This window comes from Octopus sinensis, linkage group LG21, assembly GCF_006345805.1.
Source record: "Octopus sinensis linkage group LG21, ASM634580v1, whole genome shotgun sequence".
Classification (NCBI taxonomy): domain Eukaryota; kingdom Metazoa; phylum Mollusca; class Cephalopoda; order Octopoda; family Octopodidae; genus Octopus; species Octopus sinensis.
In genome coordinates, this window is record NC_043017.1 from 23,423,812 (window position 1) to 23,445,722 (window position 21,911).

The 21,911-nt window shown below is 37.9% G+C and overlaps 1 protein-coding gene across 2 annotated transcripts in view; it reads right to left on the reverse strand.

The window, feature by feature from the left end:
- The window catches only part of LOC115223013 (N-acetylneuraminate 9-O-acetyltransferase-like), an 80,723-nt gene that overhangs the window by 27,515 nt on the left and 31,297 nt on the right, over positions 1–21,911 (reverse strand). For both annotated transcript variants that reach the window (XM_029793440.2, XM_029793439.2), the window contains exons 3-14: positions 16,439–16,625; positions 15,510–15,620; positions 14,206–14,257; positions 12,290–12,361; positions 11,694–11,784; positions 8,949–9,054; positions 7,654–7,778; positions 6,744–6,817; positions 5,418–5,538; positions 3,598–3,706; positions 2,556–2,645; positions 924–1,043 (exon numbers count right to left, since the gene is read on the reverse strand). In XM_029793440.2, the coding sequence (XP_029649300.1) occupies positions 924–1,043; positions 2,556–2,645; positions 3,598–3,706; positions 5,418–5,538; positions 6,744–6,817; positions 7,654–7,778; positions 8,949–9,054; positions 11,694–11,784; positions 12,290–12,361; positions 14,206–14,257; positions 15,510–15,620; positions 16,439–16,625 (1,258 nt within the window). The remainder of the gene's footprint in view (positions 1–923; positions 1,044–2,555; positions 2,646–3,597; positions 3,707–5,417; positions 5,539–6,743; positions 6,818–7,653; positions 7,779–8,948; positions 9,055–11,693; positions 11,785–12,289; positions 12,362–14,205; positions 14,258–15,509; positions 15,621–16,438; positions 16,626–21,911) is intronic.

Below are 21,911 nucleotides of genomic sequence, written 5' to 3' on the forward strand. Positions count from 1 at the left end.
TCAACTGGTACTTAATCTATTGACCCTGAAAGGATGAAAAGCAAAGTCGATGTCAGCAGAATTTGAACTCAGAATGTCAAGGCAAACAAAATGTTACTAAGCATTTCGCCCAGTGTGCTAACAATTCTGCCAGTTCACCACCTTAATAATAATAATATTAATAGTTCTGATTTAGGCAGAAGGCCAGCAGTTTTAAGAGAATGCATTAGTTGATACCATTGACTACCAGTATTTGCTTGGTACTTTATTTTAATGCCCCCCCCCCCTAGAGATGAAAGGCAAAACTGAACTCAGAAATGGAAAGAGATGGAAGAAATACCACAACATATTTTACCCAGTGCTCTCATGATTCTGCTAGCTTGTTGATTTATTATACAGGAAAACGTCTGTAAATTTTAGCAGAGGTGATAATTATTTAGACTGACCCCAGTGGTATTTATTTGGTCTAATAATTCAACTAATCCATTACTCTTTATTAATGGTTTCTAACTGGCACTCCTTCGGTTATGATGACGAGTGTTCTGGTCGATCTGATCAATGGAAAATAACTAAATATGACAAGATATTTTGTTGGGTGCTCTACTGGTTCTGCCAACCCAATACCTTTTGATAATAATAAAATGCATAATAATTTGTTTATTGATAATTTCTTACATTAATACATGGCAATTGCAAGTGTTAGCATGCTTACATCTCCCTGTAACTTAGCAGTCTGGCAAAAGAGACCAATAGAATAAATATCAAGTAAAGAAAAAAAAAGTACTGAGATCAATTCATTCAACTAAAAATTTTTCAAGGTGGTGCCCCAACATGGCCACAGTTTAATGACTGAAACAAGTAAAACAAAAGATAAAAGAAGTGATAAGAATTGGACAATGAAACAAAGAACCCAAATCTTGGAATAAAAGAAAAGTATGTCCTACCTGGCAATAGCGGAAGAGACCATACTCTCCTTTCTGCCAGAAATATGTGAAATGACCGTATCCTGAGAGGAAGAGATATGAAGAGACTAAAACTCGAATATGCATGTAGATTGGCAAAACCTAGAGGAAAAAAAAGAGAGAGAGACAAGTATTACAACATGTTTAAGCAGTTTCTTTGTGTTTTAAAATTAAATAACTAAATTGTTACGTCAAAAAGGGCACTCTGCCTTCATTTGAGCACAAAAAGATAGATTGATTAAAAGAAAAAAAAATGAAAATATAAAAGATTAAATTATTGAAAAATTAAGGCAATCTTTTGCTTTAGAAAAATATAACAGCAATCAGAATTCAACCACCAAAATAGCTACCCTCAAAAATCCTTCAGCAAAAAACGACAAAAAAAAAGGAATTAAGCAATGAAGTGGGGTGGGTAACAAGGTGTACACCCTAGTTCAAACAGTGTGTTTAGCCATGCCCCACAGTTGAACACAAATTAATTTATAAAGAAAGATGAAGTTTAAGAGAGTATGAACACTCTAGTTCACCTGGCTGTAAATAGGTCCCACAATGTATGGAACAACTCCTTGTGGTGTGTTGAAACAGCACTGAGTGCTCCATTAGCATGTGGTAGTGAGTTCATCTCTTCCTATGGATATAAAAGAGATAGCTTCCACTGGGCTTGTTTGAAGGCAAAATCTTCGAATGCATTACAATGTTTGATGGGACTCACCATTGACTTTTCAGGGTACTGTGTAGAGCACATAAGAAAGTCTAGCCATGTGGTTCACTAATTCACTTTGCAATCACATGGCTACAGGTTCAATCCCATTGAATGGCACTTTTCTTTTATTCGCTTTTGTACCATAAAAAGGCTTGAAACCATCATAGAATAAGGGACTACAAAGAAGTGAAAGAAGGGACCTACAAATTCAAAAGATATCAATTCACAGAAAGCTTAAAGGATTGAATATCAATAACCAGAGGAGAACAAGATGGTGGTAACTAGTTCCAGAAAGCAGCAGTTTGGGGAAAGAAGCTATTAGAATAAAAGGGATTCTTGATGACTTTGGCTAAGTATTATGTATTGTGGCCTCAAGTTGATCAATACCATCATTTTCTATGCATGTCTGGGTCTGATGAACCTTCTCCAGCACAGCATCACATCACATGCTGTGGTCCTTTGTCACCTCCTCCATAAGACTCAACATTCTTAGATCAGTCCTCATCACTCCTTACTCAGACTTCCACTTCTGCAGTTTCCTTCCACTAGGATCACTCAGTGCTCTTTTACCCATCTGCCATCCTCCACATGCATCACATGTCCCTACTAGCAGTTTCCTACTTTGTACATTACATCCAAATCTTCTTATACCCAATGATGACCAAGTAAAGCTAACAGTGACCAAATGAAGGCAATGATGATCAAATGGAGGCATATATCTTATCCATTTAATCATCTAATTTCTACAAGGAGGGAAAGAAAATTCTTGGGACATGCAATCTTTTAATTTAAAATATAAAATTACTGTTGGTTATCCTACAATTGAATGGTGAACACGTGTTTACAATGACCCTTAAAAACAATTGAAATATTTTATTAACCCAAAGAAAAATTGTGAAAAGGTAACTTACTTGGCTTGCTCCAGTAAAATGGTAAATTAAGATGATTAACTGCATCCAACCCTTCCATTCATCTGTTTGATCTCTATGTAATACACTTGTCTGCAAACAACATACAAATACACTTTAACATTACCAGCTGCAATAATTTCAAGACAAATATCTAGAAAAACTGACATATGTCCTTCACCAATGTACAATTAACTAAGAAAATAATCAAGTGTTTTTTTTAACATGCTATGGCTTAGAAGAGGAAAAGCAGCTTCCAGGGTCTTTCAAAGGGTTCATCAGATAGAAAGTGATTTGAGATGAAACACACGCACACAAATACTTAAATGAACTTCAACACAGTTTGTGTCTAGTAATTTCCACTCACAAGATGTTGGTCAACTTGTGGCTGTAGCAGAAAATACTCAAGGTGTTACATAGTGGGATTGAGACCAGATCACGTAATTTCTAAGTAAACTTCTCAGACACATAGCAATGCCTGTGGCAATTCTCACTATGAGTTTAAGTGAAGAGTAGTGCACATCTGACAACTTCAAAAGAGTATAGTGTCATACAAATTATTTATACCTATTTCTTTACTACCCACAAGGGGCTAAACACAGAGAGGAGAAACAAGGAGAGACATAGGTATTAAGTCGATTACATTGACTCCAGTGCGTAACTGGTACTTAATTTATCAACCCCGAAAGGATGAAAGGCAAAGTTGACCTCGGCGGAATTTGAACTCAGAACGTAACAGCAGACGAAATACCGCAAAGCATTTCACCTGGCGTGCTAACGCTCCTGCCAGCTCGCCGCCTTACAAATTATTTATACCTTAGTATGCCTTTGATAAATAGTAAAAATTCTTGACCTTTATTGGTCATTAATCAAGAAGCACTAATTAATTTAGTAGGTGAAGAAACAGGAATTATGGTGTTCATGCCTCCTCTTTAGTCATTAATGGAGCAAACAAGCATGATCAGGAATTGAACTCTGTGCATTTTTTTATTAAAATGTCAAAAACAAAGCAACAAGCAGAACAACCGGCAACATATGGTCTTACCTGTTCTGTTGGTTCAGTGAAAAAGAAACCCAAAATCATGACATAAGCAAATGGAAGGAAAAAGTTGACATGAGTGTAATACTTGTTTTCTTTCATGAAGAAGTTGGTCCTGAAAAGGAACAAAGTGAAAAAGTTACAGGTCAAACTGTCAAAGTTTGTAATGGAAAAGAATGGTTAATCCTTTTATGACCCCATTTCTAAGGAAATCCATTGCCTATATTTTACAATTAAATTTGAAAATGAGGAAAGAAAACTGTTATGGCTTAAAAGGCAGCATCCATGATCTTTTGCGAGGTTTCTTGGTGAGGGAAAGGTCTGAAGAAACCATCAGCATGCAGACACTGTAGTAACATAAGATCTGAAACCTGGTTTGAATGCTTAACAATAGGGTGGACTCTGCTAAATACACTCAATGACTAGGTGGTGTTGCTAAACTGAGCAACAGGTAAATTCAATGATTTGGAGGGATTTAGTAAAATGACAAACATTTTCCATTATTATAGTGTCAAGAATATACTTCAACAAAAGGTTCTGATATAAAATTATGAGGAAGACTTTACTTTAAATACAAACACTTTAAAATGGATAATTTTATGTCACAAGACTAGAAATGATCGCAATCAAGTTGGGATTAAAAGTATTAAAGGTGACTACACAAAACAAAGATCAAATTGGTGGGAGGACAAAAAGTAATCAGTTTTATTTACCAATGTCACTGAGTTGTACATATTTATTTTCATATTTAATAATATTCACCTACCTATATATAAGATCTGAGTATTTAGGATTTTAGCAAACATGAGCTTCACAGACACCAATGTCAAATACAACAACTAAGGTCATTTGAGAATCTATCATACATTACATGTTACAGTTCTAAGAATAGAGACCATATAGTACGCTGTTGTAAGCTGTAGGAGCATCATCATTCTCATCATCGTCATTCAACGTGCGTTTTCCATGCTGGCACGGGTTAGACAGTTTGACAGGAGCTGGCCAGCCAGAGAGCTGCCGGGCTCCAATTGCCTGTTTTGTCATAGCACTCACTGAATGTGTAATGAAATTGTAGTGCTGATTTCAAGTCCCTGTGAGGTTGCAACTCCATTGCTATTTCATCACCACTAAGCCAAAGCAAACCTTGATGTGTTTGAAGTTGTGAATGTAGATTTTTAAAGGATACAATGACAATGTTGCAATGTCTTCTGAGGAGGTTGTTGTGGGAGTAGTTTAGACCCAAGCAGGCTCTGCTCAAGCAAAGGATTTCCAGACTACATTAAACAATGTGTCTTTTGTTAGGACGATAGAGTGACTTGAAGATTTGGCTGCTATATCTAGCAGGTTAAGTGACTATTTTAAAGCTCTCTCATTAGCTTAAAGTCTACGAGGTGGTTTGAGCCTGTAACAATCATTCATCAATTAATTATACATTGCCAGTGAAAGTTGAATGTTCTGACCATGGCCAAAGTGAATCCCTGGATATAAGATACAATCTAAAGACCTTCAACCAACAGCAGGCTAACCTTCAACCAACACCCATTGCACTTGCCTAGTTGCAGCTCTTTTGCACAAAATATCAAAACTATCCAACACATAACCAAACATTATATGAGAGGGTAACTAAGGTTGTCTCAGGCCATATTGATTGATACATAGTTTAAATATGTGGATCGCTAGCAAATGTTTAATAGAATAAATTGTCAAAGGTTTGTTCATTTGAAACGAACTGGCTCGAATGGTAGTTATTCAACAAGGTTACATTAATAAATATAACAATATAATAAATAATAATAACAAAATAAAATAATAAAAGGAAAAGTTACCTGTCACAGAGATAAAAATAAAACATTATAATTCCCAGCTTAGCCAAATGGTTGACAATTTCTTGGCAGCCATCACTACTATTGTTCTGTGAGTTGGTCTGTCCATTCCGTGGACCATTTTCTAAAAAAAAACAAAGAGTGTAATTTAGCATCTTCCAGAATTCTTACAAAATTAATCTCCTGTAAAATGGATGAAAATTAAACAGATCAATATTTCTAACAAATTAAATATTCTTATTTTGGAACTGGATCTCAGAGCATGTATAAAGCTATAAATAATAGCTAAATAACACAAGACATTTCAATTATCTGTAGGGACATCATATTTTGTAATGCACCATAATATAGTACAAAGTATATTAAATGCTTTTATAAATCAATGCTGTGTTCTACTCTGTTAGCAGCACTACTGCATCACTTGTTAAAGTCATCTCTACCGATTTTGTATAGAAATTATAACCAGCACTGGTTTTGTTATGACATTTCGTATCTAAGACACTTGATGTAAATGAGACTGAAGATGAAAAAATGGGTGGTGGGCATATATCCCATATTTCAGATACAAAATATAACAAAATAGTGCTGGCTATAATTTCTATAGAAAATCTGTAGATTTAACTTTAACAAGACATTTTGCCCCACACTCTAATGATTCAGCCAAACCAACAAGTTCTTCAGTAATAATAGAATTAAGACTGAGGGGTTGTTGATGATATAAAGTGTCATGTAGGTTCATACATTCTATGGATTTCAGGGTTAATAACTGATGAAAATGTTAAATATTGCTGGATAAGGATTTCAGAACAGAACAGTTTTTGTTGTGTAGATCCAAGTAGGTTTATGATAAGACACTCCAGCCATGATCATCCCATCTCTTTTACAAACAGTGTCTCTCAAATCACATTATGTACTCTATATTTTTAATAGATGCAGCTGCGTATGTGCGCTAAAGAAAAATGTTTTCCAACCATGTGGTTTTGGGTTCAGCCTCACTGTGTGGCACCTTGGACAAGTGTCTTCCACTGTAGCCCCTAGTAAATCAAAGCCTTTGAATGAATTCGGTTGACAAAGACTGAAAGAAGCTTGTTGTGTGTGTATGTGTGTGTGTGTCTTGACATCATGTGATGACCATAAATGACCATCACTACCATACAAGCAATGTTGTTTGTTTCCAGTCTTCCATGAGCAAATACTACCTTGCTTGGAAACAGCTAAGGATTGATCAACAGTCTACTTAAGTAAAAGGAAATGTGGAGAGGAGATTATAATAAATCATTGCACATGAACATTTTTTTTTCTGCACTAGAATGGAGAATTATAACTCACCTGCACGTGCCTTAACTCCATTCCTGCGTGTTTTTCTTCTGCGATAGATCCATAATGCTATGGCTGATATGATACTGAAAATTAGAGACATCGAATAAAAAATCATTTTGAATTCTATTACAAAATTTCAGAAACAAGAAAATAGAAGAGTGCCAGATTAAATGTCTTTTTATATCCTTTAAAGTAACTCTACTGTGTTCACTAGACAAGATATATTACTCTGTTTTCTTTGTCCTACCTAACTGAAATAATCACATTTCTGCAATTAAGTCACTCTTCACTAGATATCAATGTGAAGTCTAGAGTCAAAGCTGAAGCAGACAAAATTGTAGAATTGTCAGTATTTGAGTGAGTATTTCCTGTTTTATGGCTTCTTGGTTACTTTAAGTCTTTTGTGACAATATTTCAAATATATAAATTACCTACATGTTCCAAGTAATTTTCAGAATAATCAAACATTTTTAGAGGTTTAATGATATATTTGTAGATATTATATTGGCGATGACCAAAATATCATGATATCTTTTATGCTATGATGCAATTTTGAAAGAGACAGATTTAATGTAAACAGGAGTACTTTAGCATGAGTGGTCACAGATGGGTTGGAATTGATGAGAGTTAAAACTAAGAAGAGAAATGAAGAGAATTTAGAAAAGTTGAAAGTAATGTTTGTTCAATCAAACAATTAACTGATAAAATAGTTCAATCAACTTTAGGTCAAGTGATTCCTCCATACAAAAACAAAATCAAATGAAATCAATAAAAAAAATCCAGTAGGATTTGAACTGAGAAATATTGGGAGACCTCACTAAATATTGCAAGACATTTAATCCAACAGTCTGCTATTTCAGCCATTCTACTGCAGTATATGAAAAAAATTAAAAGAAAACAAGGAAGGTGTTCACATTACATGACTAAGAAAGTAGCTGCTGTAATCAATTGGAGAGTAGAAACTGGATCTGGACTCCGACAGCAGGTTCCATCATTGTAGTTCATATGGTTATTGCAATACATATTGAACAATATTTGGGCATCCTGTACAGAAAATAAAACAAATATACAAGTCAATAATTAACACCAAATAACTTTACAAAGTCTATAAACTTATGGTTGACACACACATGTATTTCTGTATTTTTTTTATACAATGACTGGTTTCAGTCACTGGACTGTGGTCAAGCTGGACACCACTTACAAAGGTTTATAAATTATTTCAACCCCAGTACTAAATATGGAGCACATCTAATCAATCTTTAATCATTATTGAAGAGGCATGGCAAAAATGCCCACTTAGCACTGTGAATTGTATATATCCTGTGATATCTATTTACAGCCAAGTGGATTGACCATTTGAAAGTTAAATATCAAGGTATTTAGAGCAGTGAAGGAGCACGGCTTAATGGTTAGAGTGTCAGGCTCATAATCACGAGGTAGTGAGTTCAGTTTATGGACTGGGCTGTATGTTGTTTCTGAGCAAAACACTTATTTCATGTTGCTCTCATTCACTGAGCTGTAGAAATGAATTGCGATATCACTTGTGCCAAGATGTATTGGCCTTTGCCTTTCCCTTGGATAACATCGGTGGCTTGAGAGGGGAGACTGGTATACATGGGCAACTGCTGGTTTTCCATAAACAATCTTGCCTGGACTTGTGCTTCAGAGGGGAACATTCTAGGTGCAATTACATGGTCATTCACGACCAAAGGGGGTTCTTTATACTATGGGAGGAAAAGAGATAACAGAGAGAAGGGAAAAGAAGAGCAAATGGTTTATAGAATGTGTTACCCATTACAATTTATGCTGGGAATTATTGGGGAAAGGAAGAGAGAGACATTAGGCAGTTCTGGCAGAGACTTAACAACAGAGCTCATAGAGACAATGTAATTCTTGTAACGGTGAAGATTATAAGGCTCTAAAGACGGTGCTTCAATGACAGCTAAAATTTGCACCAGGCCACAATATATAAGAGGGAAATAGCTAACTAAATCGGCCTTAGTATATGGCTATTATTATTTTAGAAGCCCCAGAGGTATGTAAAACAAGACTGATACCAGTGGAATTTGAAACTTAGCTAAACACAGAAAAGTGAAGATTCTGCCAGACTATGTCATGATGACAATGATGATGGTTGTGTGGTAGTGGTGGTAACTGTGATGATGATGATGATGGTGCTAGAAGACGAAAACAAACAAACTTAAAACTTACCAGTTCTAAAGCAGAACTTGGAATGTGAAGGCCGTCAACAGATTCTTTCTTCAGGCCTTGTCCAACCAAACGTGATGAACTCCAAATGCTAGCAGCACTGTTATCCCTGAAAGCAAAACCAAATGCAATTCGTTGGAAAAGTGGAAATGATATTGAGTGAGGAGCTAAAAAAATGCTGTAAGCATCGTTTTGCTTCTTTGTAGAATAATTTATTCTATGTTGCTTCAGCCAACCAAGCTGTTGGGAATCTGGGTGGTAGACTTAAACTACTACCTATTTCTTTATTACACACAAGGAGCTAAACACAGAGGGGACAAACAAGGACAGACATAGGTATTAAGTCGCTTACATCGACCCCAGTGCGTAACTGGTACTTAATTTATCAACCCTGAAAGGATGAAAGGCAAAGTCGACCTTGGCGGAATTCGAACTCACAACGTAACGGCAGACGAAATACCGCCAAGCATTTCGCCCGGCATGCTAATGTTTCTGCTAGCTCGCCGACTTAAACTACTACCTGGTTTAATACCACTCTAGTGCCTTTCATAGAGTCCACTCTGTTGCAAGTATTTGAATCAGGTTCCCAGTCGCAGAGGCCCTGAAAAGGGGTATGGGTACTGTCAGTCCTTCTCTAAATCACTAAAGAAAAATCCCTACAAGTATTGCCTATAATAGATGGACATTTAATCAAGAGACAAATTCATCTCTCATTTATTTCTTGCTATCAAATTAGGAGTTAAGCTCTGGCTCTCACAGACAATCACCAGGAATAACCCAAGAGATACTTTTAATATTTGATTACTTATTCCAGCAACATTATTATCTCCTTCAGTCCCCTTTCTCTGAACTAAAGGCATTGTTTAGGCCCTGCTTTCTCTGTACTAGTAGCTTTGTTCAATGTCTCTTTGTCTGTACTCGTTACATCACCCTTTCTCTGTACTATTGGCATTGTCCAGTACCCTGCCCTCTTCTCTGTATTACTGGCATTATTCAGTCACCTTTTCTCTAGATTCATCATCTATCATCATCATCATCATCATCATCGTTTAACGTCCGCTTTCCATGCTAGCATGGGTTGGACGGTTCAACTGGGGTCTGGGAAGCCCGAAGGCTGCACCAGGCCAGTCAGATGTGGCAGTGTTTCTACAGCTGGATGCCCTTCCTAACGCCAACCACTCCGAGAGTGTAGTGGGTGATTTTATGTGCCACCGACACAGGTGCCAGACGAGGCTGGCAGACGCCACGCTCGGATGTGTTTTTTTATGTGCCACCGACACAGGTGCCAGACGAGGCTGGCAGACGACCACGCTCGGATGGTGTTTTTATGTGCCACCGACACAGGTGCCAGACGAGGCTGGCAGACGGCCACGCTCGGATGGTGTTTTTTATGTGCCACCGACACAGGTGCCAGACGAGGCTGGCAGACGGCCACGCTCGGATGGTGTTTTCTTATGTGTCACCGACACAGGTGCTAGACGAGGCTGGCGGACGGCCACGCTCGGATGGTGTTTGTTACGTGCCCTCAGCACGGAGGCCAGTCATTGCGGTACTGGCTACGGTCACGTTCGGATGGTTTTCTTATGTGCCACCGGCACTGGTACCACAAGGATACAAATTCCATTGATGTTCATCTATTTTGATTTGGTTCGATTTGATTTGATACGATTCGATTCTCACTTGCCTCAACAGGTCTTCACAAGTGTCACAAGAAGGAAGGTATGCACAGGTGGACTGACTACGTCCCAGGTAGGGGCCACGGATTATGGCTTCACTAGTCTTGCCGGGTCTTCTCACGCACAGCATACTTCCATAGGTCTCGGTCTCTAGTCATTTCCATGGTGAGACCTAACGTCCGAAGGTCGTGCTTCACCACCTCGTCCCAGGTTTTCCTGGGTCTACCTCTTCCACGGGTTCCCTCAACTGCTAGGGATTGGCACTTTCTCACACACCTCTCTTCATCCATTCTCGCCACATGACCATACCAGCGCAATCGTCTCTCTTGCACACAACAACTGATGCTTCTTAGGTACAACATTTCTCTCAAGGTACTAACGCTCTGTCGAGTAAGTACACTGACATTACACATCCATCGGAGCATACTGGCTTCGTTCCTCACGAGCTTACGCATGTCCTCAGCTGTCACGGCCCATGTTTCACTGCCATGTAGCATAGCTGTTCGTACACATGCATCATACAGTCTGCCTTTTACTCTGAGCGAGAGGCCTTTAGTCACCAGCAGAGGTAAGAGCTCCCTAAACTTTGCCCAGGCTATTCTTATTCTAGCAGTTACACTTTCAGCGCACCCACCCCCACTACTGACTTGGTCACCTAGATAGCGGAAACTATCAACTACTTCTAGTTTTTCCCCCGGAAAGTGACAGAAGTTGTTTTCTGCAGATTTTCGGAGGTCAGTGCTCCAGAGCACCTGCCACATACAAAAACTATCTTCCCAGTTAGCCTACCTTTGACATTGCTGCACCTCTTATGTGTCCATAGCTTACACTGGGTACATCTTATAGAGTTTCTACCTACACCTTTTCTACAGATCGAGCAGGGCCATCTTCCTGATGATATTTGTGGGTTTTCTACCTTTCTACTTATTAGTACTTTGGTTTTAATTTTTTGACGTTGAGCCTCAGAAACATCGAAACTTTGTTAAACCATTAAAATAATATAACAGCTCAGAAAACTTGTAGTTACTCTTAAAAGAGAAAGCAAGAATTAATAACAAGTTGAACTACTCACAATATCTGGATGGCCACTTTATTGTAGTCATCTATCTGTTGGTTGGTTATCATTGAACGATTCACTGATAGCTTCTCTTCGTTGACTGGATCTGAGATGAAAATAAAATACAAAATCTAAAGCTTTAGAACCACACTATCAAATAAAGTTGTTGTTGCTTAACTCCAAGACAACCTTGATCAAAGGCTCTCTAGCCATAACCATCCCATTTTTCTTTCAGACACAGTATCTTCTGCATTATATTATTCAATGTATACTTTTTAAAACAGTAGGGTTTGATTTGAGGGAGACTGGTTGCTATTTCTAGGAGGTCAAGTGATCACATAGAGACTCCTATATTGGTTTGCTTCAATGAAGTATTTACATAATATATATTTTAGAAGTCAACTCATGTCTGTGTATGACCACTCCATAGATGCTGATGGCACTTCTGCAAGAGTGTCAGTAATGGAACCCAGAATGGATGGATGGTGTGTGTACATACACATACATACATGCATTCATACATTTAATTAAACCTTATGTCTAGACTGAAGAAATTATTCTTAAAGAAATTATGAAGTCTATTTCTTACAAGATGACAATAAATATTTTACCTTGGAGCATCCATAATATTGTTGCTGTATTCTTCAATTTGTTCAAGTATGGCACAATCATAGTCAGGTTGACTAAAAACAAGAAAGAAAATAGTTTTTTAATGGTAGGGCTCTCTTTCTAAATAACTTTTATAGGTTAAATGTTACAGTTGTGGTACTCTAAAGGGGTAAAGATATTCAAACATTGTATTTAGGTGAAGAGGAAAATAAAATCTTATAAGTCATGTTGGACTACAGGACTACATTATCTTCTTTTAAGACAGTAGGGTATGATTTGAAGGACACTAGCTTGGTACTTCTAGCAAGTCAAGTAACCACATAGCTCTTTCCTCACTGTCTCAGTCATATGATAGGAGTAAAACAGTTGTTAAAACATAGGGTTTCAAGTTCAATACTTGGCTGTAACTCCATGCTTTAAGAAATACAAAGGGGAAAAAAATGAAGTTTAGCTGGTATGAAAACCATGCAATCAATCAAGACCTACAATCAAATGTGTAGTTCATATCTCCATAGAATAGTTGCTGTATTTATGGAATACTATAGAAAAGTTTCTGTGAAGAGCAACTGTTCTTGACACAACCAAACATTTGAAATCACCATCATCATTGGTTTTTAGCATCCACTTTTCCATGCTTGCATGGGTTGGATGGAGTTTATTGAGGCAGATTTTCTACAGCTGGATGCCTTTCCTGTCATCTACCCTCACCCATTTCCAAGCAAGGCAACATTTTCTCATCATCAGACATGTTTTCACAAAATATTGGAAATGAATGACATTCATTTACAATAAACACATGGTGTCTCACACACACACACACACAAACAAACAAACACAAACACACGCACACACACAGGTTTCTTTCAGTTTCCACCATCATCATCATCATCATTTAGCATCCGCTTTCCATGCTAGCATGGGTTGGACGGTGCAACTGGGGTCGGGGAAGCCAGAAGGCTGCACCAGGCCCAGTCTGATCTGGCAGTGTTTCTACAGCTGGATGCCCTTCCTTACGCCAACCACTCCATGAGTGTAGTGGGTGCTTTTTACGTGCCACCGGCACAGGTGCCAGACAAGGCTGGCAAACGGCCGGCTTGACCAAATCCACTCACTAGGCTATGGCCAACTTGGAGCTATAGAAGACACTTGTTGAAGATAAACACAGTGAGACAGAACCCGAAACTATGTGGTTGGGAAGTAAACCTCTTAACTGTTTTTCTATATCAGTAACATAGGTAATAGATAACACTTCATTTTCAAACTATTTAAGCAAGTATCTTTACTGCTGAGTAGTTTATCTTCCACCAAACACTAAATCAGAAAGTAGTAAGATATATTGAAGCAATGGTGATGCTAGGCGTGCTACTGAAATATAAAATATACTGGTTATAGAAAAGGTTTGAACTTCTGGTTGTAATTTGGTGACAAATACTGTATCTTTATTCCATACCTCATGTATATCACACAAGTGGAGGCGCAATGGCCCAGTGGTTAGGGTAGCGGACTTGTGGTCGTAGAATTGCGGTTTCGATTCCCAGACCGGGCGTTGTGAGTGTTTATTGAGCAAAAACACCTAAAGCTCCACGAGGCTCCGGCAGGGATGGTGGTGATCCCTGCTGTACTCTTTCACCACAACTTTCTCTCACTCTTTCTTCCTGTTTCTGTTGTACCTGTATTTCAAAGGGCCGGCCTTGTCACTCTCTGTGTCACGCTGAATATCCCCGAGAACTGCATTAAGGACACACGTGTCTGTGGAGTGCTCAGCCACTTACACGTTAATTTCACGAGCAGGCTGTTCCGTTGATCGGATCAACCGGAACCCTCGTCGTCGTAACCGACGGAGTGCTTCTAATATCACACAAACATTGTATAGACAGCAAGTCTAGCAAGGTGAAATACAGTATAGGGTTGGACTAACCTTCAAAATTCTTTAGAGCTTGTTCACTAGCATTATTTAGCTTTATACTCCACTGGAAAATAAGAAATAAAAAGGTTCATACAACAATTACACAAAATAATTAAATAAAGACAAACAAAGTAAAGTGCTATGAGAGCTTTTTTCTATCATATGCAATATTTTTTTTTACAAAGTATCAGAAAATATGTAAAGGATTATACAAAAGAGATAAATGAAGTCAAAATTACACTCAATCATTTGTGGGAAGAAGAATAACAACAGTTTCAGAATTGTGCTGGTTTGTTTGGCCAGTGGTTTTGATTTAAGATCATGTGTTAAAAGTGAAACAATTGCACTGAAGCAGTGTTATGAAAGGGGGAGGGGGAGGGAGAGAGGGTGAAGGAGAGAGGGTGAAGGAGAGAGGGGGGAGGGAGATAGAGCGCACGCGCGTGTGTGTGTGTGTTATTCAATGGCTGGGACAGTCTTTTCAAGAATTTATATAATTAAACAATGTAACTAATAGTTTTATAAGAATTTGAGTTTGGGTTTGTGTGACATATTGCAGTGTCTTGAAGAAATCCAATATTGTAATGTCTGGAGAGGAATGTTAGTTTCTGAAAAGGTCACTCTTCACACACTCCAAGCTATAGTTATTTCAAGTCTCCTATTCATAGAAGGTGAATATTTCAATGTGGTGTCAACAAGAAATAGAAAAACATCACTGGTTTTCTACTTCCAGATGTCGTTGTTCTATACTATATCTTCTATATCTATACTATATCTATATCTATACTATATCTATATCTATACTATATCTATATCTATACTATATCTATATCTATATTATATCTATATACTATATCTATACTATATCTATATACTATATACTATATCTATACTATATCTATATCTATACTATATACTATATCTATACTACATCTATATCTATACTACATCTATATCTATACTATATCTATACTATATCTATATCTATACTATATCTATATACTATATCTATATCTATACTATATCTATACTATATCTTCTATACTATATCTTCATCTCCACTGAGAAAGCTACACTGTTGTTGTTCTTCTTCTTGTATAGTATATTTATCTTCTTTTCCACTCTACTAAGAGTGCTTCAGCCAACCAAGGAAACCTTTGCACGGTTACTTGGCTGCTAGAAATAGCAACTAAATCTCCTTCGGATCCCATCCTACTACTGAAAAGTTAATTAGTTATTTAGTTAAAATGCTAAAACATAAATGAGAAGCACCACCAAATAGGTACAAAGTTAGGAAGAGAAGAAATTCTATTACTCACCGTTCCACTGCCGGTAACAATGAGATTTGGACGTGCAGTTGGGCCACTCATAAGCCAGGACTTGTATACATAGTACATCGATGTGTTAACCATTGGTTGCCAAAGAAAGTCCTGCAAATAAATTATGTATTGATATTGTAAAGAAACCTGTCAACAGTTAAAAGATAGAATAGACACTTTTTAGTTGTCTTAATGTTCAACTTCCTTTGTGTGATGATGATGCTCATTTACAACCATTATGACAAGACAAGGCTACACACACACACCCACACACAAATACATACACACATACATGTATGGCGCAGGAGTGGCTGTGTGGTAAGTAGCTTGTTCACCAACCACATGGTTCTGTGTTAAGTCCCACTGCATGGCACCTAGGACCGACCACAAAGCCTTGTGAGTGGATTTGGTAGACGGAAACTGAAAGAAGCCCGTCGTATATATGTATATATATATGCATGTGTGTGTTTGTGTGTCTGTGTTTGTCCCCCTAGCATTGCTTGACAACTGATGCTGGTGTGTTTATGTCCCCGTCACTTAGCGGTTCGGCAAAAGAGACCGATAGAATAAGTACTGGGCTTACAAAAGAATAAGTCCCGGGGTCGAGTTGCTCGATTAAAGGCGGTGCTCCAGCATGGCCACAGTCAAATGACTGAAACAATTAAAAGAGTATACATAATCACAACAGGTTTCTCTCAGAGTTCATCTATCAAATCTACTCACAAGGCTTTGTTCAACCCAGGGCTACAGTAGAACACACCTACTACAGTGCGACTGAAACTGAGACCATACAGTTGGGAAGCAAGCTTCTTAACCTCCCAGCTATGCCTGCACCATGACATCTTCATCAGTAAAACTCCAATATGAGATTTATATCATCAACGACTAAATTAAGACAATAAAAAGAAGAAAAAAAAGAAGCTACTCACAACTCTGGCGCTAATCTGATCATCATCATAATGCAGGTCGTTGTGCACTTTCCTTTCTGGTATGTCAGTTGTACTCACCAACTTCATAAACTCAAAATAGAGCTGCCTTATACGAGAATCGCCAACGAAAGCTATGTGATTCCGTCCTCCCCAGTATGATATGTAATGCATACACATTCGGACATCTCTGGAAACAAAACGAAATAAACAGGTAAATAAATAATTCAAGGTAGAAACATGTTGATTGATTAACAAGGATTGAGATATAATACAATCATCAGCTAAAGGTCAGCATCAAATTTAATAGATAATCATATGAGAGAGTGGCAGTAAGAGAAAGTGTGAGAGTGAGAGAGAGAAAGAAAGAGAGTGTGTGTGTGTATGAGTATGCGCTTTACTGTGATCATCATTTAACATCTGCCACCTATGCTATGCTGGCATGGGTTGGATGTTTCAAGGGAAGCTGACAAGTCAGAAGACTATGTCAAGCACCAATGTATGCTTCATCATCATCATCATCACTTAAGCATAAAGTATGAACAAACAAGTAGAAGAATAATATAGATTTAGTTTAATAAAAGAAAAATTCTTTTCACTATCAACACACCACCACTGCTACCATCATCATCACTATAGTTTTCAGTAACAAAACTCAGTTCAGTTCGGTTGTTTGTTTATATCTACTTTTTCTCACTGTCACTGTATCTCTACTCTGGCAATACAGTAATCCCTCAACTATCGCAGGTGCTACATTCCCAAACCTCCCACGATAGGTGAAAATCTGTCAAGTAGAAACAGTACTGGAAATATATATTTTTTTATCATTTTTATAATTTACTTACTTTTTACTTGTTTCAGTCATGTGACTGTGGCCATGTTGGGGCACCGCCTTTAGTCGAGCAAATCGACCCCAGGACTTATTCTTTGTAAGCCAAGTACTTATTCTATCGGTCTCTTTTGCCGAACCGCTAAGTTACGGAGACGTAAACAAACCAGCATCAGTTGTCAAGCGATGTTGAGGTGACAAATGCAGACACATGAACATATACACATATATATGACGGGCTTCTTTCAGTTTCCGTCTACCAAATCCACTCACAAGGCTTTGGTTGGCCCGAGGCTATAGTAGAAGACACTTGCCCAAGGTGCCATGCAGTGGGACTGAACCTGGAATCATGTGGTTGGTAAACAAGCTACTTACCACACAGCCACTCCTACGCCTATTTGTATATATTTATTTTATTATAAATGCAAAACAATACCACTCACTTGCCTCCCAAGTGTCATTTTCCATACAGTATGTGCCATTCTTTGTTTACTCATCTACGGTACACTACGTATCTTCTTTTAATATATTTTAATTAATGTGTTATATAGTGCAGTACTATACTCTATTTCTATTTATAAATTTTTAGGCAGGCAAATGCTTATTTTACCACAGAAATAATTAAAATCTAAACAAATATAAGTATCTATTGGCCACAGAAACCCACGATATACTGAGGAGTCCTCAATATGAATTTACATATATCAGCCAGAAAAATCTGCAATGTACTGGGTGTGTGACAGGTGAACCGTGATATGGCATGGGATTACTGTACAGATATTATCTGCCTCTCCTATCTATCTCTATATGCCTTTCTTTAACCTTATCACCACAACATCACCCTCTGCTAAATATAGTATCTTAAACATATCTCTTTCTCTTTACCTTTCCCTCCCCATCCTACAGCACATCATTAACACTTCTTCCCCCCGCTTTTCTCTCACTGTCTTTTTCTCTTGCTCTTCTCCTCTCCCTTCAATTAACCACATGATGCATTTGACTTTAGTGTATTATTATATTCCTCTCTTCTTTTTTCATTATTCACATTCCTCCCACTTTTTCTCTCTCACTTATACTCCACTTCCACTGCTCTAACTAACTAAAGTATAATGGGTGAATGAATATGCAGATTATTATAGAGATATACAGAGTGTTCAGGATAAATTTGACAATTTCTTTGTCTCCTCTTTTTCAAGATCAGCATGAACAAACAATAGCATTCGAGAGCATAAAGATTAAAGTCGTAGTTGAGAAAAAGTTAGCTGACATGGAGGACTGAAAAATTGGAAAAGGGTTACTTGTATCATGATGATTCATACCAAGCCTCAAAATGCTGACATCATAACTGCTGCTCAATACTAATGTTGTTATTTCTTGTTTAGCCCTAAACCAGCCCTAATCAATCAAAGGTCACCCACCTGTAATCATCCAGTACTTTTTACACCCCACCCCTCCGGTTAAAAAAAAATTTTTTTATACATTAAGCAACTACATTATCCAATATATCCTTGCTTGTTTAAAACAGTAAGGAATAATTTTAGAAATATTTGGCTGCTACTGCTAACAGGTCAAATAACGACATACAAGTTTGTTTGGTGGCTCAAGTAGTAGCAATAATATGTGCTTAAAAAGAAAAACAATGGTTTCCATAATAGGTTTTAAGTGCTACATGTGTTTCAGTAAATATTATTTTTTTTAAATAAAACTCTTCATAAACCAGTCAAGTGGATGACCTCAACTTGACAGAGGATAGAATTTCTATTGTTAATGAATCATTAAAAATGCTACAAAGTGAATATACATTGAGATATACAAGTACTTCATCTCATTATCACTTAACACAGGAATTCAACAAATGGCAAAAATATAAATAATAATAATCCTTTCTATCATAGGCACAAGGCCTGAAATTTGGGGAAAGGGTCCTGTCAATTACATCAACCCCAGTACTTGACTGGTACTTATTGTATCAAGCATGAATGGATGAAAGGCAGAGGTTGACCCCAGTGGCATTTGAACTCGGAACATAAAGCCAAAAGAAATGCCACGAAGCATTTTGTCTAGCATGCTAATGATTCTGCCAGCTTGCCATCTTAACAGTCATAATAAGAATCCTTTCTATTATAGGTATAGGGGCGAAGAGTGATTACATTGACCCTAGTGTTTAACTGGTACCTTATTTTACTGACCCTGAGAAGATGAAAGACAAAGTCGACTTGTGCAGAATCTGAACTCAGAACATAAAAACAGACAAAATGTTAATAATTCTGCCAACTTGCCACTATAATAATAATGATAATAAAAAAAACATTCAGGACAATACAAAGGGCAGTGAGGATTTACATAAAAATGTATAAACAACAAAAATCAATGGCAATCAATAAAAAAATTCTAACAACAAAATTCTCCAATGGTGGGAAAACACCACTCAGGGGGCAACCAAAGAACCCCACAGATCCCAAGCCATCCAACTCTCTGGGAGTACCATGACAAGTGCTCCTCTCTCCTCCATCATGGTCCTTATTAAAAACACTAAACAAATCAGGAAAAATTTCTTGAGGCTAAAATCTTTACAATGCTGTGCACGATTGGGGTTATGGTGTAGAATGTTCAACAGAGGAGGATTTGTATCAAAAAATATATTATATGATGGTATAATAAATATTAGTTAGAGCTTTACTTAACCCTTTAGTGTTCAGATTATTCTATCAAACATAATGCTTATTGATTCTCATTGATTTGAATTAATCATGCATTATCTCATATCTTCAAGATCTTGATGGTGTAATTACTTAATGTAGAATAACATTGTAGGGTAGGTGCGAGAGCCTGGATCTGGTCAGTTTGAACATAAAACAGATTAACTATCTTGGCCAGATATGGCCGGTTTAAATACTAAAGGGTTAAATAGAATCTTTCCTATCTTTTCTATGTAATGAAATGAATAGCGGGATTAGCAATTCCTTTCAATAACAATGTCATGGTGGGATTTCAAAACTATTTATTGATGTAATTTGCAACACATTTCATATACACGTTGAATAAGACTGCAGTATCACAGATGCATCGAAGGCAACAAATGGAAGCCACACTGAACTGTATGTAAACTGTATGTAAATTTTATTAGTTGGTCGCTTATTCAACATGAATATAAAATGTGCAGCTTTGCAATTTGCATCAACAAATCATTTTGAAATCCTCCATTACTTTACGGACAAACTGTGTGTGTGTGTGTATCTCTTTTTCTCTTTTTACTTGTTTCAGTCATTTTGACTGTGGCCACGCTGGTGCACCGCCTTTAATCGAGCAACTCGACCCCAGGACTTATTCTTTGTAAGCCCAGTACCTATTCTATCGGTCTCTTTTGCCGAACCGCTAAGTGACGGGGACATAAACACACCAGCATCGGTTGTCAAGCAATGCTAGGGGGACAAACACAGACACACAAACATACATGCACATACATATACATACATATATACGACAGGCTTCTTTCAGTTTCCGTCTACCAAATCCACTGACAAGGCTTTGGTCGGCCCGATGCTATAGTAGAAGACACTTGCCCAAGGTGCCATGCAGTGGGACTGAACCCGGAACCATGTGGTTGGTAAACAAGCTACTTACCACACAGCCACTCCTGCGCCTGTATATGTATATGTACAGAGGAACATTTATTTGTAATCACTACAATTGTTTCTATGCAATGTCATCATCATTCTTCGACCAACTTAGGTTGGTCGGAACTCCATTGACAATCCCATTCCACACTATATGGTCCTGCATTGCTGTTTTCAGATCTCCAATATCCAGCACCGAGTCCCGAGATACAGTATCTGGAAATGTCAGTTTCCTGGAGAAAACACTCCCAGACGGATGCCGCAGGCATTTGGTTATGTAACTGTTTCCGTGCATTGTGAGATCTTGTGTTTCATCAGGTGATATATAAATATTGTGATGCAAATCTAGCAATAGGTATAATACTACTACTGTTGGTGGACTGTACTTTACTACATTCTTAACAGAATATAACCTAACTTGATATATATATCATCATCATCATCGTTTAACGTCCGCTTTCCATGCTAGCATGGGTTGGACAGTTCAACTGGAGTCTGGGAAGCCAGAAGGCTGCACCAGGCCCAGTCTGATCTGGCAGTGTTTCTACAGCTGGATGCCCTTCCTAACGCCAACCACTCCATGAGTGTAGTGGGTGCTTTTTACGTGCCACCGGCACAGGTGCCAGATGAATCTGGCAAACGGCCACGATCAGATGGTGCTTTTTACGTACCACCGGCATGGAGACCAGACGAGGCTGGCAACGGCCACGATCGGATGGTGCTTTTTACGTGCCACCTGCACAGAGGCCAGTCAGAGCGGTGCTGGCTATGGCCACGTTCATATGGTTCTCTTACATGCCACCGGCACTGGTATCACAGCTACAAATTCCATTGATGTTGATCGATTACGATATATATATATATAAACATACAGACATGCTTAGTAAAACAAGGATATAATATCTAGTTTTCACTATTTTGTAAAAAGTGCCTCCTTAGAAGCAAGAAACTTTTTAAGAAACTGTGCTTTAGCTCCAGCTCCAATTTCAGTCAATTCAAAACAGAAAGGCAGACAAAATGCCACTAAGCC